The 24,157-nt window shown below is 36.5% G+C and overlaps 1 protein-coding gene across 1 annotated transcript; it reads right to left on the reverse strand.

The window, feature by feature from the left end:
- Window positions 1–18,740: 18,740 nt before the first annotated feature.
- On the reverse strand, window positions 18,741–19,379 carry LOC113316591. Its single transcript, XM_026564753.1, has one exon. It carries the CDS (start codon window positions 19,377–19,379, stop codon window positions 18,741–18,743), a length of 639 nt encoding a protein of 212 aa, XP_026420538.1.
- Window positions 19,380–24,157: the final 4,778 nt, after the last annotated feature.

Raw genomic sequence — 24,157 nt, forward strand, 5'->3', positions numbered from 1 at the left:
GGAAAAACCAAAAGATGTGTCTCTTCTGTAAGGCAAAAAACTGATATATATGGTATGACAGCTAGGGATCCTCTTATTGATTTTTCCAAAATTCCATGTGCCATGTGCCGCTCTATGTGTGTAGCATTAGTGAAGATGAATGTATGGACGCCACATCAGTATAAACATTATCCTTATATTAAGAAATTGCTTTATATTAAGAAGTATATGATATATATATATATAAGGACCTCGTTCTATCTCATCCTAAGCTACAAAATTAGGGTTTTGTGTGTTTTATTCGTCATGGGTGATTCTCCGCTACCAGAAAAGATCATCATAAATATTCTTTCGCGTTTACCTGCTGAATCAGTCTCGGAGTGCAGGTTAGTATGCAAAACTTGGGCATATCTCATCTACAAGGATAAATCCTTCGCCCAGATGCACTCACGTCTGATTTACAATCACAATTCTGCTGCTGCTGTTTCTTCAAGTAAGGCAAGTTTTATTCACTTATTTGATTCAGAAAAAAAAAATCTTAAACTTCTAAAACACGTGGAATATGATGATGACAATTACAAAAAACCGCTGAACTTTGAGACAGTCGACTTAATCCCTCCTCGTGCTTGTCGTGATATTGTTGGTTCCTGCAATGGCTTGGTCTGTATCTCTGTAAATCTCCAAAAAAAAATAAGAGATCCAATATATATACGTAATCTGGGAACCAAAGAATATGCGTATCTTCCAGAATTGAGAGTGGAACGCTTGCGTTCTTAAGATTATATTGTGAGTGGGTTCGGTTACCACCCTTCGACCAATGAATATAAGGTTGTAAGAATCTATTACCCTGTCGACCGATCATCCTGGAATCCTCATTGGATTGAGCCTTTGGTCGGACGTGTAGGTGTATATACTCTAGGCAGTGGAAATGGTTGGAGAAAGCTAGAAAATATAACCTACGAATTGTATCCATCTGTTTCAAGTGAGATCCTTGTAGATGGAGCTATTCACTGGTTAGACAAAGAAGGAAATATTGTGGCATTTGATTTACAAGATGAAAAATTCCATGTCCTCCCAAAACCTAAGATCACTGCGAAATGTGGAACCGGAATGTTTTAAAAAAATATGATAGTAAACGTTTCTGGGATTTTGAACTTAGGGTCTTAGGTTGTTGCTTGTGCATTATTGATCGAGTGAGCAGCAAAACTAGTTACCCTATATGGTCATTCGAGAAGAGGGACGACCTATTAAGCGGAGGTATCAAGAAAAGAAAGAGGATGCCTGACCATGATGACAACAATCCTGTCAGGAGGAAGTACATTACAAGTTATCATGGAGTTGGAAAGACGATTCAGTTTTTGACTGGGAAGCTTTGAATAATTATAAAAGGACTAGATCAACATTCCCATTCGCCATTTTAAAGGACGGTACGAAAATCCTATATCACAACGATCATGACACTTATTTCCGTCAAGACTTCGGAGGTCATAATTATCAGCATATTACAAAAAATCATACTCCTCATAATCCAATTTGGTACGTGAAAAGTTTTGTTTCATTGAGAGCCATTGGAGAAAAACAAGCAAAGATAACTAAGCCAAGAGAGGGAGCACAAGAGCGACGAAGGGATGATTTGATTTCGGATACAGAAGATGAGTCTTCGTCTTCGTCTGGCTATGGTACTGATTGATTTACCAGCTCGGTGTCTTCGTTGATAATGCGATTTCGAGGTTATATTGGTGTTATTTTGACATTTGAACTTTTAAAGTTTGTTTTGTTTCTATATTTATTCTATTTTTGTTATTAAACTTATTTCCAGTTTCAACCTATTAAGGCCTGGAATTTTTCGGCTCTCAGCAGTAATGCAAGGTCTCTATGATGTCTTCGTGAATCGGATCTGATGAATTTCTTGCAATAGGTTCTGAGTTTACTTTTCCTCTGCATCCTGACATCTATAATATTTCTTGATAAAGTCACTTTCTTGTTTTTCTCTTCTCTTTTTAACAAAATTTTTCTGAAAAAAAAAGAAAAAAAAAGAAAAACTTCGAAATTTAGCAACAACCATGGATGTGAGTGCTCGTCACATTGTTGTTAAGTATTGCTGAAAATGAGTTGTGCTGCCGCATGAGAATTAATGATTCTTCTTGTAGTCGCATAAAATCACACCACTACATCCAAACATTTAAACATATACTCAATCAAAGATAGAATCAACATGAAATCAACATAGACATAAAATATACGTGTGTCGGCATGATTACCTACCTCCACGGGATGAAAGGGATGATCTTATTACTCCAAACACAATGTTACAAGTGATGAGCTTCTCTCCACAATACTTTGCTCTCCTTACAAGACTCGTTTTCTCTCTCTTTGTAACCTTCCTCGAACTTTTGGCAACTTTCTCTATTTATAGGCTAGACAATGATACATTGAAATTACAGTATGAGTCATGGTGCATCTTTCTTGATGACCTGGTCGGGCCATTAGTAACATTCGCCCGATATGTCGGCTCAGCTGGGTTGGTTGCAACTCCCGATAATCTTATAGCCGAGACTGGTTCTGAAGGTTAGAAGGTCCGATGTCACCCTTTCACTCTTGGATGGATGATTTTGACCTTATTTCTTTCTTTGACCGAGTATTTTTTGTCTTCTCAACTGTCTTGTCAGAGTATTAATTACATTTGCGTCCGACATCTTCTCATCTGTCACGTCCAAGCCACGTGACGTCTCTTTCTTCGTTCCTTGGGGAGCTATCCAGTGCTTCACCTCTCTTTATCATTGGTGCAACGTCTCCTAAGATCTTTCTTCCTGTCTCTGTGGATTATTTATACCTACAGATTTCTTTTATAATAACAAGGTCTTTTATGCCTGTGTAATGTACGGGATAGGTTTCTGTGCTTCGAGCCATGAATTGTATTTTTTCTTTTTGTTGAAAGTTTTGTGTTTTTTTCTTGATTTACCAGAAATACCATCATCTCCTTTTTTAATCGATCTTGGAAGAACATTGGTAGAATGCATATCCCAAACTTATTATTGATATTGATGGAGTCCTCAATAGGGTGTGTTTGTACTTTTAGGCACTAAACACAATTGATTTGTTGATTATGATTGGAATTAAGAATAGAAAAGGAATTGAAGATGAATAAAACGAGGAAAAAATGTAGGAATAAAAAGTAGCCTATGACTATGTCAAACTACAAGTGCACAGTGTCCTAATGTACACAGGGAAAGCACAGGTCGATCCTCAGGGACAAAGTGGGTGTAGAGTCGATTTCAAAGTATTACGATATTGGTTCAAATATAAAAGTGCCCAAGAGCTGTTTTATTGTGTCGATACGACGGGTTTTTAGGCAGTAAACAAGTAGTGCACAAAATGTAAAGTAAAGATTCAAAATAGATTCTAAACAATTGTCTGGAGGCACTAGGGTGATCGAATTCACCTCCTAATCTTATTCTAAGGAAGTACTTAATCAAGTTATGTTATTGTTCTCTTCAGTAAAGATGGAAATGAGTGATTTATCAGCTAATCTTACTAACTCACCCCTAGTATAAGCTGTCTTCTTACAACTTATCACAGGCTCATTTGGTCAATCAACTAACTATCATTCCGAGTTCGCTTTAAGCACAAATCTTCTTCTAGAGAGGTCTCAATTGGATGACTTATTAACTAATATTACTAACTCACCCCTAGTATAAGCTGTCTTCTTATAGTACAACTTATCACATGATAATTTGATCTATTAGCTAACTATGAGTATAATTTAAGCACAAAAATAACAAAAACATGAATAAGAATATCTAACATACAATCAATGGTTTTATCTAAACCCTAGCAAGGTGATTTAGAACATGATGAAGATGATTAAAACACAAGCGTATTAAGATAGCTAGCTGGTCCAACTGAAATTGGATAAATTGTTTACATAACAGTAACCCTATTTATACATAAATTTCTTCTCAGATAGAATTAGATAATTTAAAAGAACAACCACTCACTCAATTCGTGTTTTCAGATAGACCCCTATTCTGATTTCTCTGCACATCCTTGGTGAGATATTTGGTTTTTCCGTTGATATGAACCCTAACTCTCTCTTTCAATCATAAGTCCTAGGGTTAATGTTTGAGAGAAGAAAATATGACAGAGATAGAAAGAGACTAGGAGATTGATTGATAGCATAGAGTGGATGATAGGGTGGCTATATATGCTCCAGAGATGGTCGGAGAGGGAGGTGGTTGATGGAGGGATGTTGAACTGACGTTTTCTAGAGGCTGGAGCCTAGTTAGCAATTCGGGATTCGGCAAACGTACGGAACGGCAAACGTACGAGTATTATACGGTTTTGTAAAATCCAGATTCGGTCAACGGGACGTGATTCGTCATTAATTCGGAACGGCATACGTACGTGTATAATTCGATTTATAAATGTGAGTTCGACTCTGAAAATTCGGTATCTATATATAACAAATAATTTGTATTTATAAGGTCATAGACCAATTTTTATGCATATGTGTGAGTTATTTAAGGAAAAAATAAACTCAATATGATGATATTAATAATATATACAACATTAGTTATCCAAAAGGACGTCGTATGGTGGTTTAGATGCTTGGTTAGTGAGTTTGAGATCTCTCTCACCTCACCTTCAAATCTCTTCAGTCGTTTTTGTTTCATAAAAATTATAACACGTCTAATATTCGGTCGTGTATGTTCGGGAGGCAGTAAAGCCCAAAAAGTGGAGTCTTTGAAAAGTAAAAGCTAAAGAATTTATGGCGAATTAAGCGGACGTATCATTCGGGATACGTAAAATTCGTGAACGATTCGCGAATAATCCGGGAATGCCACATAATACGCGACTTGGGTTAGGAGTTGAAAACGTACGCGAATAAGACGGTAAAATTCGTGATACAGAAAAATTCGCGAATGATTCGCGAATCATTCGCGAACTTACTAACTAGGGGCTGGAGAAGATGAGTACGACGAGAATGAGTGTTGGGCTTCTGTTCGACTAAGGGAAGAAATGGTAGGTGCTAAGGTGTTAGGCGGGTACTTAAATTGTTGATATCTCTGGCGAGGGTGCCATTGGATGCTCAGAAGCTAACTCGAATCTGACGGCTCAGATTGAAAACGGGTTTTAGGTATATGATCTTGGGTTTTATCTATTGGAACATCTTCTTCTGGGCCCAAACCTTCTTCAAAGCTAATATCTCAAGACCAAACCTAGTCTTTGAGTCTAGCAAACCACATTCTTTACCTGCGGATGAGGTGAAGACGAGATCTAGAATAAGAAGACGAGAAGAAAACGCTCTCGAATCTCAAAGCTCCTTCCAGATGAAAAAGAAACAAAGTCATAGTGCAACCTAGAGAAAATTTTAGTTCGTAAAGCTCCTCCGGAAACGAAGACAAAATATAAATGAAAGTATAATTTTAGAAAATATAGGCGAGCGAGTAATTTTTGAGGAAAAATTGGGTGTGGTCATGAAGTTTTCCGCCGGTGGATTTCACGGTGGAAAAAATCTTAAAAATGGGCGTGGTAGTAGTTTTCACTTGTGAATTATTAATCATCATACAGTAGCTTTCCAGCAGGATCCTAAGTTGTCTCTCTTCCCTTGTCACCATTTCTTTGCTGTTTTGGCTTTGCAATTCATACAAGCTTTATTTAGTACCTAAAAATACAAAATTAATTAATACAAGTATTTATTTTTGAAAATAAATAAAATACAAAATTTTGGATAATATATGATTTTAAAGCGTAAAAGATGAGTTAATTGCCAATAAAAGGGTGTAGAAATATGCACTATTTGGCACTCATCAAATACACCCAAACCTGAATTTTACTTATCCTCAAATGAAACAGAAATTAAGAAATCCTAAATATACCACTCTCGCTGGTTTCTTGAATGCATTTAAATGTTAGGAATTTGCCCGAGTTATTTGTTTTCTCCAGTTTGTCAGCAGCTTTTAAATGTTACAACTGGATATTTCCTCATGACCGGCTTAAAGATATGATCCAAGGTATTTGCAGTCCTAGCAAGATCCATAATCTGATATAATTAAGGAACAGTATTTAGGGCTCTCCGTTTTGGGGCATTTAGACATAGGGTATGATCAGTTAACATGCTTGTTTCTTGGGTTGACACTTTAGCTCCTAATGAACCGCGTGTAGCCCCTAAGATGTGCAAATGGCCCAACTGGTGCTACATACTTTGACGCATATTCAGCACCACCATATCACAGATATTCCGAGTTTCTTTCTCAGTCCCTTAAATCCCTATCAGCTCTTCCACACGTACGGCCTCTTGAAACAAGGTAAAAAGGGCGGCCATGCACCCCTGAGATTTAGCAGGGTCCCGGTTTTGGGCCCTTTTGCGCCCACTATATTTAGAATGTGAGAGGTGGCCGTTTTTGTGGTGTTTTGGGGGCGTACGTTTAGATTTTTTGTATATATATATATATATATATTTTGTCTATCTTCTTAGGCTACGAAATTAGGGTTTAGCGTGTTCTATTCGTCATGAGAGATTCTCTGCTACCAGAAGAGATCATATTAGAAATCCTGTCCCATTCAGATGCTGAATCACTGTCACAATGCGCATTAGTACGCAAGGCTTGGAAAGATACCATCTACAATGATAAGTCCTTCTCTCAGATGCACTCACGTCAGGTTTACGATCGCAATTGTACTTCTGCTGTTTCTTCAAGTAAGGCAAGTTTTATTTACTTGTTTAAGTCTGTCCAAGAGCCCCGACTTCTAAAACATATGGAATATGACGATGACAATCACAAAAAACCAATCAAATTTGAAGTAATCGACTTAATCCCTCCATTTGATTCCCGTTACGTAGTTGGTTCTTGCAACGGTTTGATTTGTATATCTGGAAATGATACTGATGATTGGATGACTTGTATCCTATTCAATATGTTGTGAGCGGGTTCGGTTATCATCCTTCTGTCAATGAATATAAGGTTGTTAGAATCTATTATCCTAGGAGGCAATTCTATGGTGATAAACCCTTGGTTGGACGTGTACAAGTATATACCCTCGGCAGCGGCACTGGGTGGAGAAACAAAGCTACGATGACTTTCCATGTTAAGAAGACTTTCCATGTGCATGTCAACCTTTAGTTAGTATACTGTGATGAGTTGGCAAAGCTATGATGACTTGGCGTGCACTGACATGTAATTGGCCGACTGTTAAAGGAGGCCTTCTATAGGGTGACTCTATCAGTTTTTGTCCGTGACACTTTCTTGGTCATGGTTTTTACATTTTTTTTTCCATCTGAATTTGCTCAAAATTGATCAAATCTCTATCAATTTTAATCAAACTTTTGAGAGATTATTCAAATTCACTAATAACCTCATTCCAATTTCACATCAATTTCTACTTTTCTACAACGAACTCGATCAATTTCTACTTTTCATTTCATTCCATCAAAATCAGTTTTTTTTTTTTTTGCTTTCAAAATTTCTTGAAATTTCAATAGGAGGAGGCATTCAGACACTCTCTTTCATCCTCCGATGATGTGTCAAGCGATTTAGACGCGATTTTTTTTCCATGGATGGAAACCATGAAACCTCTTCCATTCTTACTTCAATCCCTAATCCGATTGCAGAATCCTCTAATCTTGCTAGTTTATCAGAGGCAAACATTGGGTTTGGGGATTTTCCTCCTTTGGGGTATTAAAGACCCTAAACCTAATTCAACTTCAGATCCAAAATCAATTTCAATTTTGAAATAATCCCAGTCAGTTAGCTATGCTGGTTGTCTTGGTAACAACATTCTTCCAAGTAATCTCATCAACCAAGCTTTCTTTTGATGAAGCCAAGGAAATTGATGGAGTGGCTAGCGCCGTTTTCAGTTCAGGTGAACTCAAATCACACTTTTCTGATTGTGAATCTTATGTGGTAGGATATTTTGTTGGGAAAAATCTTCAATTTCCTTATGTTAAAGAAAGCCTAATATCTCAGTGGAAGTTGAAAGGTGATTTCTCCATGACTATTCATGGAAAACAAGCTTTTTTGTTCAAATTTGCTCAAGAAGAAGACAGGATAAAAGTGTTAGAATTGGGTTATGTTTTCATAGCTAAGAAACTCTTTCTGATTCGTCCCTGGTCCATTTCTCTAGAGAAAAACATCGATGCTATTACCTCAGTTCCGGTATGGATGAACCTTAGGTAGGTCCCTCTTTATCTTTGGAATGAAGCAGGGTTATCTAGAATTGCTAGTATTGTGGGAACTGCAATCATGACTGATACTGCAACAACGTTGAAGACAAGGATGTCATATGCCAGGGTCTTGGTTGAAGTTGAAGCTGATTGTGTTTTTCCAAATGAATTGCCTATTCAAGTGGAAAATGTACGGCTTGTGGTGAAGGACGAGTATCCTTGGAAACCTGATGCTTGCTCTCAATGCAAAACCTTTGGCATTCAAGTTCCAAGTGCTGCTTAGTTCCTAAGACTAAGAAAAACTTCTTTTTTACTAATGAAGATCTAGTCGCTCAAAGCAATGCACAGTTGGTTATTAACATAGAGGATAGAGCTGAGATTACTCAAGACGGAGTTGAGAAAAATCCCTCTAGTGGATGAAACTGTTTTGGAGAGGGCCCCTATACCATCTGAATTTCCTATTCAGGGGATATGGTTAAACCCAAAGAAGAAGAAAGCTGGAAAAAAAGGAGATGTGACTATTCAGGAGCCTACAGAAGTTTTCAATACTTATAGCATTCTTGACTCTGATCTTGCTTTTTCAAACTTAAGCAATGAAGACAGTGTGATGGAAAAGACTCCTTTGGATGTTGACGTCGATAAGAATGGAAAAAAAGAAGAGGTTCTTGGTGAGTGGGTTTCTTACAAAAGAAAAAAAGGCGTCTGCAAAAAGAATATTGAAAGTGAAAGAACCTCATCGTATGATCCCTCCATTCCACCTGTTTTTGAATCCCATAACAGGTTTCATGGAGTCGAGAAAGATGAAGGAGAGGTAGGAATTTCCCAGCTAGTTTCGGAAGATCCTAAGATTAGCATCGCAAAGCCGTCTTCATCAAAGCCAATGGTTGGAATTGGTATGAAATTGGGTATGAAACCCAATGGTACAGGTATGGGTACTCTCTCAAGTTTAAAGAGAAAAAACCACGTAAATCGAAAGTTGATAACAAAGTTTCGGCTAATAAACTAGTGGAGTTTGGTTCTTCATGGGGCTTAGAATTTCCACCTCCAAAAGCTAATCGTGAAGAAATGTTTTGTGATCTTACAAAAAATCACGCTGATCTAGATATAGAAGATGTTGACGAGCATGTTAATTGACAATAGGTGACAGTGTTTTTTGTTTTGTCAATGGGCAGTGGTCTTTGTCGTGGCTTGAAGCTTTATGTTTGTTTAGTTGCTTTTTTCGTGGGCTTTTAGCTTTATGTCAGTTGTATTCGCCAGCACACGGCTTGTGTGTCTTTTAATCTATTCTCTTTGATCGATCAATAAAAAGAAACAATTTCTTGAAATTCAGATTCAATTTTTGATAATCAAACAAAATGATTATAGAATTAGATCAAGCACAATCAAACAAATAAATCCCGTGTTCAAGGTTCTTCAAAATAACCATTAGATCAATTGGTATCGATCAATTTCAGTATTGTTTTCAATTAGAAAATAAGAAGAAAAAAACAGAGCATTTCATCACCAACACATCAAATTCAAGCAAATATCTTCGAAGTTCAACATTGACAGTGAAATCATGAATAGAACCACGGTTCTCTTAGAATAAGAAAAGAAAAATGTCAAAGTATTTCAACATACATATAATTTTAGTTGAGTTTGAACTCCATCAATGGAGACTTATCAGAGGGAATAGAGAGAAGCCGTATATAGAATCGGATGGGCAAATAAATAGGCGAAAACAAAATTGCTTTCAGTTTTTCTTTTGGTTTATATGATGACAACATCTACATACAGAATTTAGTCTGTGATTTAGTTTAAGAAAAGAAGTTGATCCAACGTCATATAATAAGTTTGCCATTTCTTATAAAATCAAGGGACAACTTATCCAAATAAATAACTTCTACTAAAATGTATACGAAACGTGGTAAATCAGTATAAAGTGATAAACTTGTACATCGACCATAATAACTTTCTTATAGGCCGGTGGTTCTTCTGTAAGCACAAAAATTAAGCGCCGTACTCGTCCAGATTTATCCTATACATAAAATGACTTGACAAAGAAAAATCAAGTGTGGATAATCGTTTTTGTCGGCCCCAACTGCTGCAGCAGTTATCTAGTTGTAAAGGTATAGGATGATGAGGCTTAACAACACCTTAGAATGATTGTATTTCAGCTGTCTCAGTGTTTGAATTTGGTACCAGAATTTCTCAACACCTACTATAATTCAGCATTCTGAAGATGGTGCTAATTTTGCTCTGGATCTTATTATATAGTTCTGGTTGTTGTTGGTAATGGTGGTGTTGGAACTTAGTAATGTATTGGCTTGATTAGAATAGTGTATATACAAAATACAGACTAATTTAGCTAACTTGGCATTTCAATTAAGGTGTCCTTGATGAGTGAATAGGGTTTGCACGTGTACAGACACTTGGAATCATCGTTATCCATAATGAATGAAGGGTTCTACTAGTGACATTATTAATGCTTGCAAGGTGATGTTTATTTGATAATACAGATGTTTACTGAGAGAAAATGGAAAGAAAGTAAGACCAAATATAGACGCAAGCTCTCAATGCGCACACGTGAAAGTGTAGAACCGATCCCTGGTGTTGTCCTTTCTTGTATTATTCCAGCCGTCTCAATTGATTCATCACCATCCATAATGAATGAATGGCGTGCGACCAGTTACGTGATTAATGTTTGTTAGATAAATTAATGAACTACTACTAAAGCGGTTAGTGGTTAAACGCATGCATTATGGACCAAGGAAAATAAAATGAATCACTTGTGCGAAATCGAACTATATATATATATGTGCCATTGCAAGCCATGTATTCTACCAACAAATATCACAACTCAAAAGATCATCAGCAAGAGATAATGGAGAGGAAGACCGCTATGAATGTCTACTTTGTGTTGTTTGTGATGTTTTCAGTCTCTCTAGTTTCTGTTAGTGCGTCATCATGTCACGGATGGGGTGCTAATTGTGGAATGTTTCAACACCACTGCTGTGACCCTTGGTGGTGCGATGGAATTTTTTGGGGAAAATGTGGGAAAGGCTGGGGGGGTTAATAATCTATTTATGTATTTCTTGGTATCTAAAGTATTCTAGAATAAGATCATGGTCGAGAAATATTTCTCGAGTACTAATTGATCACCATAACTCATGGTCATCTCGTTTCTCTGTATTTTCCATCGTAATAAGATCATGGTACGAAATAAATAATACAGATATTTACCACGTAAAAAATAAATTATCATTCTTCAGGGAGTAAGATACTAAAGCTGTATATCGTCTATCACTTGTTGGGTATATTCTTATGATCTTGCTATAAATATTTTCCAATAGTTAACCTGGAAGAAACAGAGACAGATTATGGAATTAAGAATGACAGTACTTACCCTAGCAGAAAGAGAGATCATGGAACTAAGCATCCATGGCTATACAAAGAATGAAAGAAACACTTCCATCCAAGCGCCAAGCCTAACTTTTATGTGGATTTTTTCACATGATATATGTCCATCAAATGCATCGACCAAAATTATCTATCGCCGGACTAGGACCAGTTGATATCAAGATCTACATGGCAACAAATGCATGAAGAAAAACATAACCAAATCAACAAGGTGCTCATACCAATGTTTATCTACCATCCTACTAGCTAGGTACTATTAGTTCGTGCTTCTGGGAAAAATCGATGTTCTTTTTTCTTTTCAATACATCGATGGTTTTATTCTCCCAAATCCCCGAGATTATTATGTAATCGAAAGTAGCTACACATTGAGTTTAAACGGAAAGAAATCTCAGTATTTAAATCTACCACTATGAAGACGAACATGACCCAAATAAACTCTTTGAGTTTTTGTCCTTAAATCTACCTTGTGGTTCAAAATTTGCTAAATGGCATGAACAAGTACGTGATATAGATCAAAAGCTATCGCGACAAAGGAAAAGTTAGTATAAGCAAATATATTTTAGGGAAAATGGTTCATTTGTCCAAATACTTTTAAAACTTGGTTCAAATGGACGAGTAAAAATTAGTATGAGTGAAATGGACACCAGAAAAATAGCAAGGATGAAACTGGATTCATCCTGACTTAAACTTAAGAAAAACAGCAAGGATGAAACTGGATGCATCCTGATGTAAATTAAAAATAAAAAAGATATTTGAAAATGGGTAGGATGAAACTGTTTACATCCTTGCTATTTTTACATTTTTGTCCATTTAAACAGTATTAAAATCTAAATGTCATTTTCATCCCGGAATTGTTGATTTTGATCTTTTTAACCAATTTTGTGAATATATTATTGTCACCCAACATACATTTTCCACCGTGAATCAAACCATTCCAGATGGTTTTATCTTATGATCCAACATTTGTTAAGTGATTCAAAATTTGTATATAGCTGGCATTGTTATACAAAATATGTGTATTCGTCCAATTTGTTCATTATCCGGATTTCGCATCCGTTCTCAAAATTGTCACTATGGTCCAAATATACCGAAGGACAAAAATCAGTCATTACCGCCCAAATCAAATCAGCTACATCATTTTAATTTGAGTTTTACCTCCGGCAGCCTTTAACATCCTGCTACCCCTATACTAGGAAGATGCCAAGTTAAGGTTCGATATCAAGGCACTCCCCACTTGGTATTATTTTTGGCCATAAATAATTAGCGGTTCCGTGAATGTGTATTACAACAAATGAGTTTCAGCAAGAAATGGTGTGGTTGGTTGAGGTTTTGCTACTCTACTTCTTCTTTTTCGGTTCTTATTAATGGGTCTTCATTCGTCTACTTCACTAGTATTAGAGGTGTAAGAAAAGGTTGTCCGGTTTCTCCTCTTCTGTTTAATATTTCTATGGAATGTTTTTCTAGATTCATGGATAAAGCAGCTAATCAAAGTTTATTCAGTGGCTTCTCTGTTTCCCCTACAAGCATCATAGTCAATCACCTTCATTATGCAGATGACACTATTTTCTTTGTGGATAATAACAAGGAAGAGTTACTTAACTTATTCTCTGCTTTACATTGCTTTGAGTTCATCGCTGGTCTAAAGGTAAATACATCTAAAACTAGACTCATTGGTGTGGGGGATGTACCTGACTTAGCTATCTGGGATGAGGAATTTGGTTGTTCAACTGATTGCTTACCTTTTATGTATCTGGGGATGCCTCTTGGTGCAAAGTCTGGCTCGAAAGTAATTTGGGATCCAATTTTTGAGAAGTTTGATGCTAGATTATCTATTTGGAGAAGGATCTCTTTATCTAGAGGAGGTAAACTTGCTCTTTTAAAATGTATCTTGTCTTCTCTTCCCACTTATTATTTTTCATTGTTTAAGGCCCCTGCTTCAGTTATCAAGATCCTAGAAAAGAAGATGCGTAATTTCTTGTGGGAATACAAGGATGGTGCAAAGACATCTCATTTAGTTAATTGGGACATGGTCCGTGCAACTAAAGAGAGAGGTGGTCTTGGTGTTTGCAATCTTAAGCTAATGAATCAAGCACTATTGGCTAAATGGTTTTGGAGGTATGGTGTCAAAAAGAATAAACTCTGGTACAAAATTATAGTAGACAAATATGGGGATGATTTCTCCTTTTGGAATCCCGGTAAAATAACTCAATCTTATGGTGTTTCTTGTTGGCGGAGCATTGCTGAAATGGCAGGATTAATCTACGATAACTGCACATTGTATTTACATTCAGGTAGAGGAATTTCCTTTTGGAATGATGTATGGTGTGGTCAACTTCCTCTAGCAACTGTTTATCCAAATTTGTATAAGTTATCAAGAGATAGAAAGGTCAAGTTAGCAGACATGGTATCTTCGAACGGTAATTGGAAGTTTGATTTCAAGAGAGTACTTCATTCTTTAGAGGTTGAAGATTACGCTGCACTTCTAACTGTTATTGGCGACAACCCACCAGCTCGGGATGGATTGCCATCCACGAGAAGATGGAGACTCAACACCACGGGGGTCTTTACAGTCAAATCACTTTATGCAAAACTGGTTAGTGAATTCGGTGTCGACAACTTTCCGTATCGTTTTATTTGGAAGTCTGCAATACCTCCTAAGATCAATATCTTAATGTGGAGTCTAATTCATGGTAAACTGAATACCATAAATGTACTTCTACACAAAGGTATGAACTTGTATAATTCTTGTGCTTTATGTGGAATTGGTGCTGAGTCGCAAGACCACTTATTTCTCCATTGTAAGATTGCATACAAGATATGGTTTAGCCTGATCCCTAAAACAGGTTGGGTTTGGGTTCTGCCTGGTTCTATGAAGATCTTAGCAGATATGTGGCATCACCATTTATTCTCAAGCTCTGGTAATTATATTTGGGATTTAATTTCGGCAGCAATTGTTAGTACGATTTGGAGAGAAAGGAACTGCAGACGTTTCGAAACTCAATATCTTTATAAAACAGATGATGACTTGGTTAACGAAGTTAAATCTGCAGTCCTAGCTTGGGTAGCTGCAACAGGACATCGTATTCACTTGAATTTCTCAAGTTCTGTGTTAAATACCTGGGATTCTATCTTCATGTAATCTATAGCTTTCTTTTTTTCATCCACCTCTGGTAGAAACTATGTACATTCTTCTACTTCTTAATACAACTTCCCTTTTGATCGAAAAAAAAAAAAAAGAATGTGTCTTTGTCATGTTACTAAGCACAAAGAACAAACTAATGAGTGCATGCACAATGTGCGTATGCGAGGTGAAGAACTAACTAACATGAATATCAAACCCTGGTGTATTTTAGCCGTCTCAATTTGAATTATCACCATCGGTACTGCATGAAGCATGCTACTAGTGACGTGATTTATGTTTGTAATATGAATTTATTAACTATGAATAAAGGGGTTAAGGTGGTTGAACATGCATTAAGTACTTGAGCCAAAAAAATGAATCACGCGTACTTCTTTCCCAGTCGAACTATATATATGCCAAAGCAAACTTTTTGTGTATTCAACCAAATCAATGATAACATAAAAAAAAAAAAAGCATTAGCAAGAGACAATGGAAAAGAAGAGCGTATTGTTTGTTTTGTTTGTGATGTTTTCGGTATTTGTAGCTTCTGTCAACGCAAGATCATGTCACCCATATGGTGGTAATTGTGGATTGTTCCGCCCACACGACTGTTGTAAGCCTGGCTGTGCGATGGGCTTTTTTGGGGGACATGTGGGTACGGCTAATTTGTTTTCTGTATACGATTGTCTCTAAAGTATATATCCTAGAATAAGATCATGAAGCCATGGCGGTTAAGTAAATTATTCAAGTACTAATTGATCACCACTACTTATGATCATCTTCGTTTCTATGTATTTTTCTTTGTAATAAGATCATCTTGGTCAGATATAAATAATAAGATGTTTACCATGTAAATATTAAACCGTAACTCTTCATGGAGTTAGATACCAAAGCTAGCAACATATGCAAGTTGATTTATCCACCATCCTACTAGGTAATGATTTGTGCTTCGGGCAGACATCGATGTATTCTCCTGAAACCACTACTAGATCACCATGTAATACGATTATATAAGTTCTTACTTAAGCGAGTTAGTTGGATACTGCACCTTAAGTCTAAACAGAAGGTTTTCAGGATTTGAAACTTCCTGACCCAAAATAAACTTCCTGCACCTTAAGTCTAAAGTTTGTTGGATACTGCACCTTAACACTACTTATTTCTCCATTGTGAAAACAAACCATGACCCAAAATAAACTCCCTGAACTTAAACCCTCCTTGGGGATGAAAGTTTTCCTGACGACCTAAACAGATAAACATAAATCAAAAGATTCAAAACCGACGGCAACAAGGAAAAATCAGTATAAGGGCATAAAAATTGGAAACATAACCTACATACATTTTCCATGGTAATTGGTGAACCAAACTCTGCCAAATAGAGCAACCTATCTTATCGTCCAGCATTTGCTAAGTGAATTAAATTTTGCATAGTTACTGTAGTTGCAGGAAATCCTACAACCACACCCTTATGAATTTAGACAAGATTCTAAGTAATCATAATGGAATTTTTTATTATTTACCAAGTTCTCTAATTGGTTCCAAGATGATACAATGACTTTACTTGCTCTCCAGATTCCTTCCCCTTATATAGGGTACTACATAGTGGATGACAGCTAATAGATCCCCTATTTTCGGAATCACTGTGCGTTACAATCGCTCAAGTACATTCACTCCATCTCGCACACTTTACATTTCGCACAGATCATCACACTTTACTCGTGACCGTGCTGACATCATTAAATGCGTCATCTTTATTGTAGTATATGCGATGGTCTTCGCTTATGGTAAATGGCCTTTACTTCGCATACATAATGAATGTGCGATATTTCACTCCTACATTTTTCCTCTTCTCATTTCGTTCTCTTTATAAAGTGAGCGATATAAAGAATCTCCATCTAATAATATCGCACATGCTCGAATTTTAATATTCTGATCCGACACATTTCCAGAATTTGAGCTTTCCTTACCTACGCGTGTCTTTTTATCCACTCGTTATCTGTCACGTCTTTATAACCGTTTATTCCTATCCTTTTATTCTTCGCATTAATTAGATAAAATCTCGAAAAATGAGAGTAAATTTTTCTTATATACCTTCTTTCATCTTATTCTTTCTTCTTTTTGCCTTCTTCTTTCTTTTCCCATGCTTCTGCACTTTAACTGTAATTTCCGTCCGTGATCTGATTAAGATACACTTTTTTTACTGTGATTTCATTCACCTATATATTTCTCATTCCCATTCTTATAATGGCTCCAGCCGGTAAAAAGATGGAAGTTGAATTCACCTGGTTGAAAAGAGAATTTGACACAAGAGGCTTTTCACTTTCTCTTCCTTCCCATTCTGATTATTCATCAAAACTCAATATTGAATTAATAAACTCTGAACAATGGTCTAATCAAAAGATCATAATTTCACTAGGACATCTCTTGAATAATCTTCCCATCCCGTTGTATAATCCAGAAATTCCCTTATTCTATGAAATTCTATCTGATGATCGATTCGCAAGAGGTATATTTCAATTAAGTGAAGATGTTATTAGAATAACTTTAGAATACTCTCGCCATGCAGCCGGATTAGGAACATCTTAATCTTATGAAGTGCGAAATGCATCGTATCTTGATAAAGACATCAACCCTTCAGAGTATACTGTTGATAATTTTTTTAAAAATTACTATGTTGCGATAATGAAGAATGAATCAACAAAATGGGTCATTCGCTTAAGAAGAAAAGATGGTATCACTGAAGACCAGAAAATTATGCGAGATGTTGATTGGAATGATAAGTCTAATAGCACTGCTTGTAGATCTAATGATTCATGCTGGCTTAATTGCCCTGTCATTTTAGTTGGTCCCTATGTATCTGGAAGAGCTGCTGATGGTTCTGATCTTCCTCTTCCTGCGAAACTTTCTACTTATCAACCCTGGAAGTTTGTCTTATCTGATACTGAGAATAAGAAGATGGTATGAAATCTTCGCACATTTTCCTAGTTTCGCATAACCTTGTTTTTTCTATTTATTATTTTCCTTCTCTTCTAATTTCAGGCTGCTAAGAAAACCAAAACGTCGCACAATGCATTATCTTCGCAGAATAATGAAGTAAGAAACATTCCCTTTCTTAATTTAAACAATATTGTGGCCTCTGTTTCTTATCTTTATTATTCGCGTAGGTTGAAGCTTCGAGTTCTAAGGATGCTGGGAAAACCAAGAAACTTGCATCCAAATATGGGTCCAAAACTTCTTCTTATGATCTTTCTAACAAGCGTAAAGAATTCTACCCTTCTTCAAGTTCTGAATCTAGTGATGATGATGTTCTTGCTTCTGAAGATCCATCAATCTCTTCTTCAACGACAGAATTATCCAACCTTTTTTTCTGATCCTATGTCGGCTCTTAATGATAATGATCTACGACACACTTTTGGAATGGTCTCGCAAGTCTGCGATGCTCCTATTTTGGATGCTCCATCTCTTCGCGGAGCTTCTTCGGCTGTTAACCCAAGTTTCCAATATGCGATTGGATCATTGGTAATACTTGTACCTTCATATTTTCTCTTATATTCTTTATAATCTTTCTTTCCGACACATAACATCTTTCCTGTACTTTTACAGGTATCCCGTTTATCATATGCGGTTTCTTCGGATTATCAAAGGAAGCTTCTCAGCTTGGGTAAAGAAAATACCAAGCTTAAGGCTGAAAATTCGACCAACATTGAATTACTTCGCAAGGCTCGGAAATAAATGATGAAATTATTGGTATGTAATCTTTGATTTTTCATTCTCCTTGTTTTACGTGATAATTAGCATTCCTCATTTCTTTATATTCGCATATATTTATAACTTTTCCGATGAGGCATCTAACTTTAGTGACGAGGAAATCCTTTTTTTTTTTTTGCTGAATCACAAATTCTATTGAAAGAAAAACTGAAATAAGATATAGGACTGACCCACTATATTACAGAACAGACCCAACTAAAAGGAAAAGAACAAAAAATGACCAACATGGCCCAATAAGGAAAAAGCCCAACAAATAGATGCAAGGCTAACTTTTAACAGACCAGAAGAGTTAACAAACTCTTTTTTAAACAATCAAATTCTGTAATATGTAGTATGAGGCATTTCTACTTGAACTAAAGAAGATGGCCTTCCATTATGAATTATAGTTGTACCTTGAGGTAATCCAGTTCCATACCTTGCTAAACTTTCAGCAGAGAAACTAATTTCTTTGTGGCAATCTTCAAATTGAATGTCAGACAATCTGCTAGTTGATGTTAACCATCTTGCTCTCAGATACCAAGGAACCATACCATTTCTGAAAGCTTTCATTACTGTTTTGTCAGATGATCTAATTATGATCTTACTACATTGCAGTTTTATAGCCCACTCAGTAGTGAAAACCACAGATACATCTTTAGCAATAAAGCTTGTAGCTAATCCAACACTTCCAGATATGGTACCAATGACTTGACTTTGATGGTTTCTAGCAATAACTCCATATCCTTCTGCACTAGGATTTCCATTTGCCGCTCCATCACAACAGAACAACGTATATCTAATCCCTGGAATCTTCCACTGACACTCCTTCAAGGGCTGATCTTTAATTTTAGTATTTTCCATCTTGAAAAAGTTCCGTATATTTGAATCATATTCTGACTTCCATTTTGTTCCATTCATTCTATAACTTCCATAGAAAACCAGTTGTAGAATTCTTCTTTTAAAACACTCCATGTTTGGGCTAATACCTTCATGAATCACTTTATTTTTCTGAAACCATAATTCCCTTAATATGGCACATGATGTTGTAATCCATACTTGCTTAACAAATAAACTATACGGCGTTTGAGGAAACCCTTTTAGAACATCTTAATTCTTCATTAAACAATTATCCAACCAAAGGATTTGAGAATCTCAGCCTGGAAGAATTAAGGTTGAAGTATACTTCTCTTAGAATGGATCATAGACCTTTACTAACTACACTTAATAACTTTAAACGCCGTCTTCATGAAAATAAGGAGACAATCCAACTTTTGGAAGAAAAGAAGAATAAGCTCATTACTGAAAAAGATAAGGTCACTCTCAAGGGTACGAAGGCATCATAAAAATTCCAAGAAACCATCCTTAAAGTTCAAAATGAACGAGATTTAGCTTTGATCGAAAAGTTCGCACTCATTGAGGAAAAAAACTTAATCCGTTCTCGACTTCTCATAGAGAATGAAGCTGAATTTAGTTGGGATGCTAGAATGATGCTAGGGAAAATTTAGCCGTAAATTTGAGCCTTCAATCTGAACATTCTGCGCTGGTTAAAGACATTATTTCCAATCACGAAGGTCACTTGATTTTTCTTTCATATTTGTCCTTTCTTGAAGATGACATCTCTATTAAGTCTAACCATTTTGTTTATATTTCGCAGAAAAAGAAAGGAATTATATGGAGAAGATTTAAGAGTTAAAGGCACAACTTGATGCTAAAGAAAAGGTACTTCTTGAAGAAACCGAGAAGTTATCAATGGATTTATCTGCTCGTAATTCCAAGTATCAGCAGTTGAAGAAGAATTATATCCTCACTGTTTCAAATAATGGTAAGGATGCCATTCGCGCTCGTGATGCAGCAGTTAAGAAAGTCTGTGTTGATAATGGTATTCCTCTCTCTAAATATAAATTCACAGATGTTCCTCCCAATGAAGTTGTTCCTGATATTATTGATAGTGAAGAGGAATATGAATTATATGAAGAAGAAAGTAACTGTGATACCGAACATAATGATGAAGATAATTAGTTACTGTTCGCTTGATGTAAATTCTTTTTCTGCCTCTTGTATATCTTCACTTTTTCTAGAATTTCTTCTTTAATATATATCTCTAAAATGTTAACTTTCGTCCCTTAATTATATTCGCATTCACAAATATCAAAGTTCTAACTTTTTCGCACATGCATAAGACTGTCAAATGGGGCAAATAGCACTATTTTATGTTTGCATTCCCATTCTTGCCTATGTTAGTTGTCACAGATTGATAGGTTGATGAACATAGTGCCGCTTTCTACTTCAATCACATTTTGTGTCATGAGAAACTTCTCGCAGGCAACTTATTTTTATCGCGTCCTGCAAAACAAAGTTAGCTTACATCGTATTTTTCTCGTGGGGTCTTATTTTTCCTTCCTAATTAAAGGTATTATGTTGCCTAAAATTTTATTTGTTCTTGTGCGGCGAAATCGCAGGAAGTCTTTATACTGTATTATATCAACCCATTGATCTCGCCTTATCTTTTTCTTGTATTATTGCCTCTTCAGGTTTATCTTATGCGTAAATATGACAAGTCTTAATACTCCCATGAGTGAAAAGCCTCATGATATTTACATCTTTTGACACAATTTAGCTCCCTAATGGAGGGTGCGGTCCTTATATTCCCCCTGGTTTCCCCTTCAAGGAAGCTTACCTCTATCGGGTTAAGGCTGGCTCCTCCCATCCGGTACTGCAACAACCAGTTGATTTCGCATTCTCTTATCCCTCTACCAATAAGTTTTATGGTTACGAGACCGCAACCTAAGTGGGGTTTCTTCGGACCGAATGCATCATAGTCAGGACTTGTCAAGAATGGTAAGGTAGGCTCCAACGCCCCCGCACTCTTGACTCAACCGTGTACCTCGGCGCCCTGATCGAGTTTCTGCACTCCTTAGGAGAGACTTTCTCACTTTGGTCTTCCAATCTAAGGTGATGAACTTAGACTGAAAATTTAAGGCACCTCTCCTGGATGGGCTTTTTCATTTTTTCTCACCCCAAATCTCCATGACTCAAGTTCCAAGGTCGATGTAGCTTTCTCTTGAATTATGCCTATCAGGTTTTCCCCAAATGTGGCGTGCGATAGGTCTTACTTTTTGCCTCTTGCATGTATGCGAACTAGGGTGCACGCCATAGTTGGATGCCTCTCTTCCGTGGTTATATACTCTTTCGCCTTACACTAAGGTCTTACTTTAAGGTCTTACATTTTCCTTGAAAATGATATCATCTTATGAAAATAGAAACTTTACATTCCATTCTTATGAAAATAGAATATTCTTACTTATTTCTCATACATGAAGAAAGATATTCATATTACTCATCTGCTCATGTCATCTTTTGTATTTATTTAAGTTCATTGATGCTTCTCAGAACATTATTCTGCATGATATCTTCAATTTCCCCTGTGCGAATATCATCATATATGGTACTTTTCTTCTGAAAACACAACTTCTGCCTCTGAACTTGCTCTCCTTATTTAGAAGTAATCTCCCTGACTCGCTTGATGTTATTATTCGCAGAAGATTCTTCTTCAAAATCCTTCTTGTCTATCTTCCCAGATTTAGACACTACATCCACCATTAATCTTTCACCTCTTTGACTATCCTTAGCTTGCTGCTTCCAATTTCTTCGTTTGTGTTGTCGCTCTTCACACTTATTAATATCAATTTCCTGACAGTTTCTTCCTTCATTTGCATCTCCTCTTATTATGCCTAGACCTTGAGGTAAAGGAAATTTTATGTATTGGTGAAATGTCGAAGCCACACCCAAGATACTATGCAACCATGGTCTTCCAATCAGAGCATTATATGGTGATTCAACATCAACAACACAAAATACGATTTCTGTTGGCAGGCTTCGCAGTGGAATTCTCATTTTGACTTCTCCTTTTGGTTTGTTCGCAGCTCCATTGAATCCATAAATCTTGTAAGTTGAAGGAATTAACTCGTCATCCCATCCTCACATGGTCTTGTATGTATGATAAAAGAGAATATCAACAGAACTCCCAAGATCTATGAGTATTCTATTTATAGCCCAAGTATTCGCTTCATCTTCTTCTTCATCATCATCATCATCATCTATTTTTGCTTTTGGATTTATTCCCAACTTCACCACTAATGGACATTCATGTAATTCTCCTCCTCCTAGTGTTTCTTCCGCACTGAACGAAATGGCTTTCTTTTTCCAATCCTGTAATGGTGATATCTTCACAAGGTTGAGAATTTCTCTTCCATCATTATCTCTCGCATATACACGACTTAAGATGTTGTCATGTAAATCTTCTATATTTTTGAAAGAGTGTATAATTGAATTGCAATAAAGGTTCCTTGCCTTTGCACCTACTTCAATTACAAATGTATTCTTTCCTCTTTCCTCACCATATGTATCTCCTCCTGGTGGTGGTGGTGGTAGATTTTGCGGATGTTTTACTAAGAAGTGGCTCAATTTTCCTTGATCAATCATTCTCAGTATGATCTTCCTCACATTTCTGCAATTACTTGTTATGTAGCCATGAAAGCGATACACAGAATTCTTTGCTCCTTCTACCCGGTGGTGGTTCATCTCCTACGTTGTGTGGTTCAGGAATTTCTTCCATTAGTATAACAGCTTCCCAGACTTTGTCTACTGTAGTATTCAACTTTGGCAAGCTTATTTGTTCCCAAATCACCTTTCCAGTTCCTTGTCTTTTATTATGATATGGTTGTTCACCTCCATAATCTTCAATGGGATTATCCATTCTTTGAATCTTGTTATTTCTTCCTCTAGCGTGGGATTGTGCTTCTTTATATTCTCTTTCCATTTCCTCCTGATCTGCACTACCCATTGCTACCAGTTTTTGTTTTATTTCTGTACTTTTCTTTCCTTGATTTCCCTGTGATGTACTCGCAACAACACTTGTCATCCTTGGGAGTAAACTTGCATTCCCAGTGTTCGCATCAGGCATTGCAACTGGATAAGATTTCATTTCTCTCTGCTTCTCCTCAAGTGCAATATACTCTTCTTGAAATTCACGCAACTCCGACATTGTGATGGTGTCTTTTATCCTGAAAATTTGTGTATATAATAAATCTGTAGGAAAAAGAGCATTGACAAAGGCTAGTATAAGAAATTGTTCATATACTCATCTTGCCATTTCACTACACATGGTTCTCCATCGTGTTGTTAGATGACGCAAACTTTCATTGACCCTTCTGCAAAGTCCAAAGGTCGTCTCAATTCCTGGTATTGACATATTATTGTTGATATATTGTCCTATGAAGACGTTATGTAAATGACGAAATGATCTAATAGTTCCTACTGGTAATCCTTCAAACCACTGCAAGGCTTCTCCTGTCAAGCTCGCAGGAAAATATTTACACAACACCATATCATTTTCTTCCCATTGCAATAAAGATCGGCTATATGCTTTTAAGTGTTGTACTGCACATGTACTACCATCAAATATACTAGTGAATACAAGTAAGTTGCATTTTGGTGGTATTATTTCAATTTGAATTTTCCTTGCAAAAGGTGTCTTCCCAGCTTCCTCTACTGCTTCCTCTAACTTCCTTCTTCCACCATTGTTTCGCATAGTCATCATTTCTCTCAATTCAGCCATTTTTCTGAGAATTTCTTCGCTCATAGTTTGGTCTAAATCTTGTTGCATAGGTGTTTTTAATCTGGGTTGTCTTAATCTATTCTCAAGATTATTCTGACGTATAGCCTCCTCAATCTCTCTTTCTTCGGTTTCT

Source organism: Papaver somniferum, chromosome 10 (assembly GCF_003573695.1).
Source record: "Papaver somniferum cultivar HN1 chromosome 10, ASM357369v1, whole genome shotgun sequence".
Taxonomy (NCBI): Eukaryota; Viridiplantae; Streptophyta; class Magnoliopsida; order Ranunculales; family Papaveraceae; genus Papaver; species Papaver somniferum.

Coding starts and splice junctions, on each gene's coding strand:
- LOC113316591 (XM_026564753.1), bottom strand. CDS start 19,379: ATGGAGTGTTTTAAAAGAAGAATTCTACAACTGGTTTTCTATGGAAGT.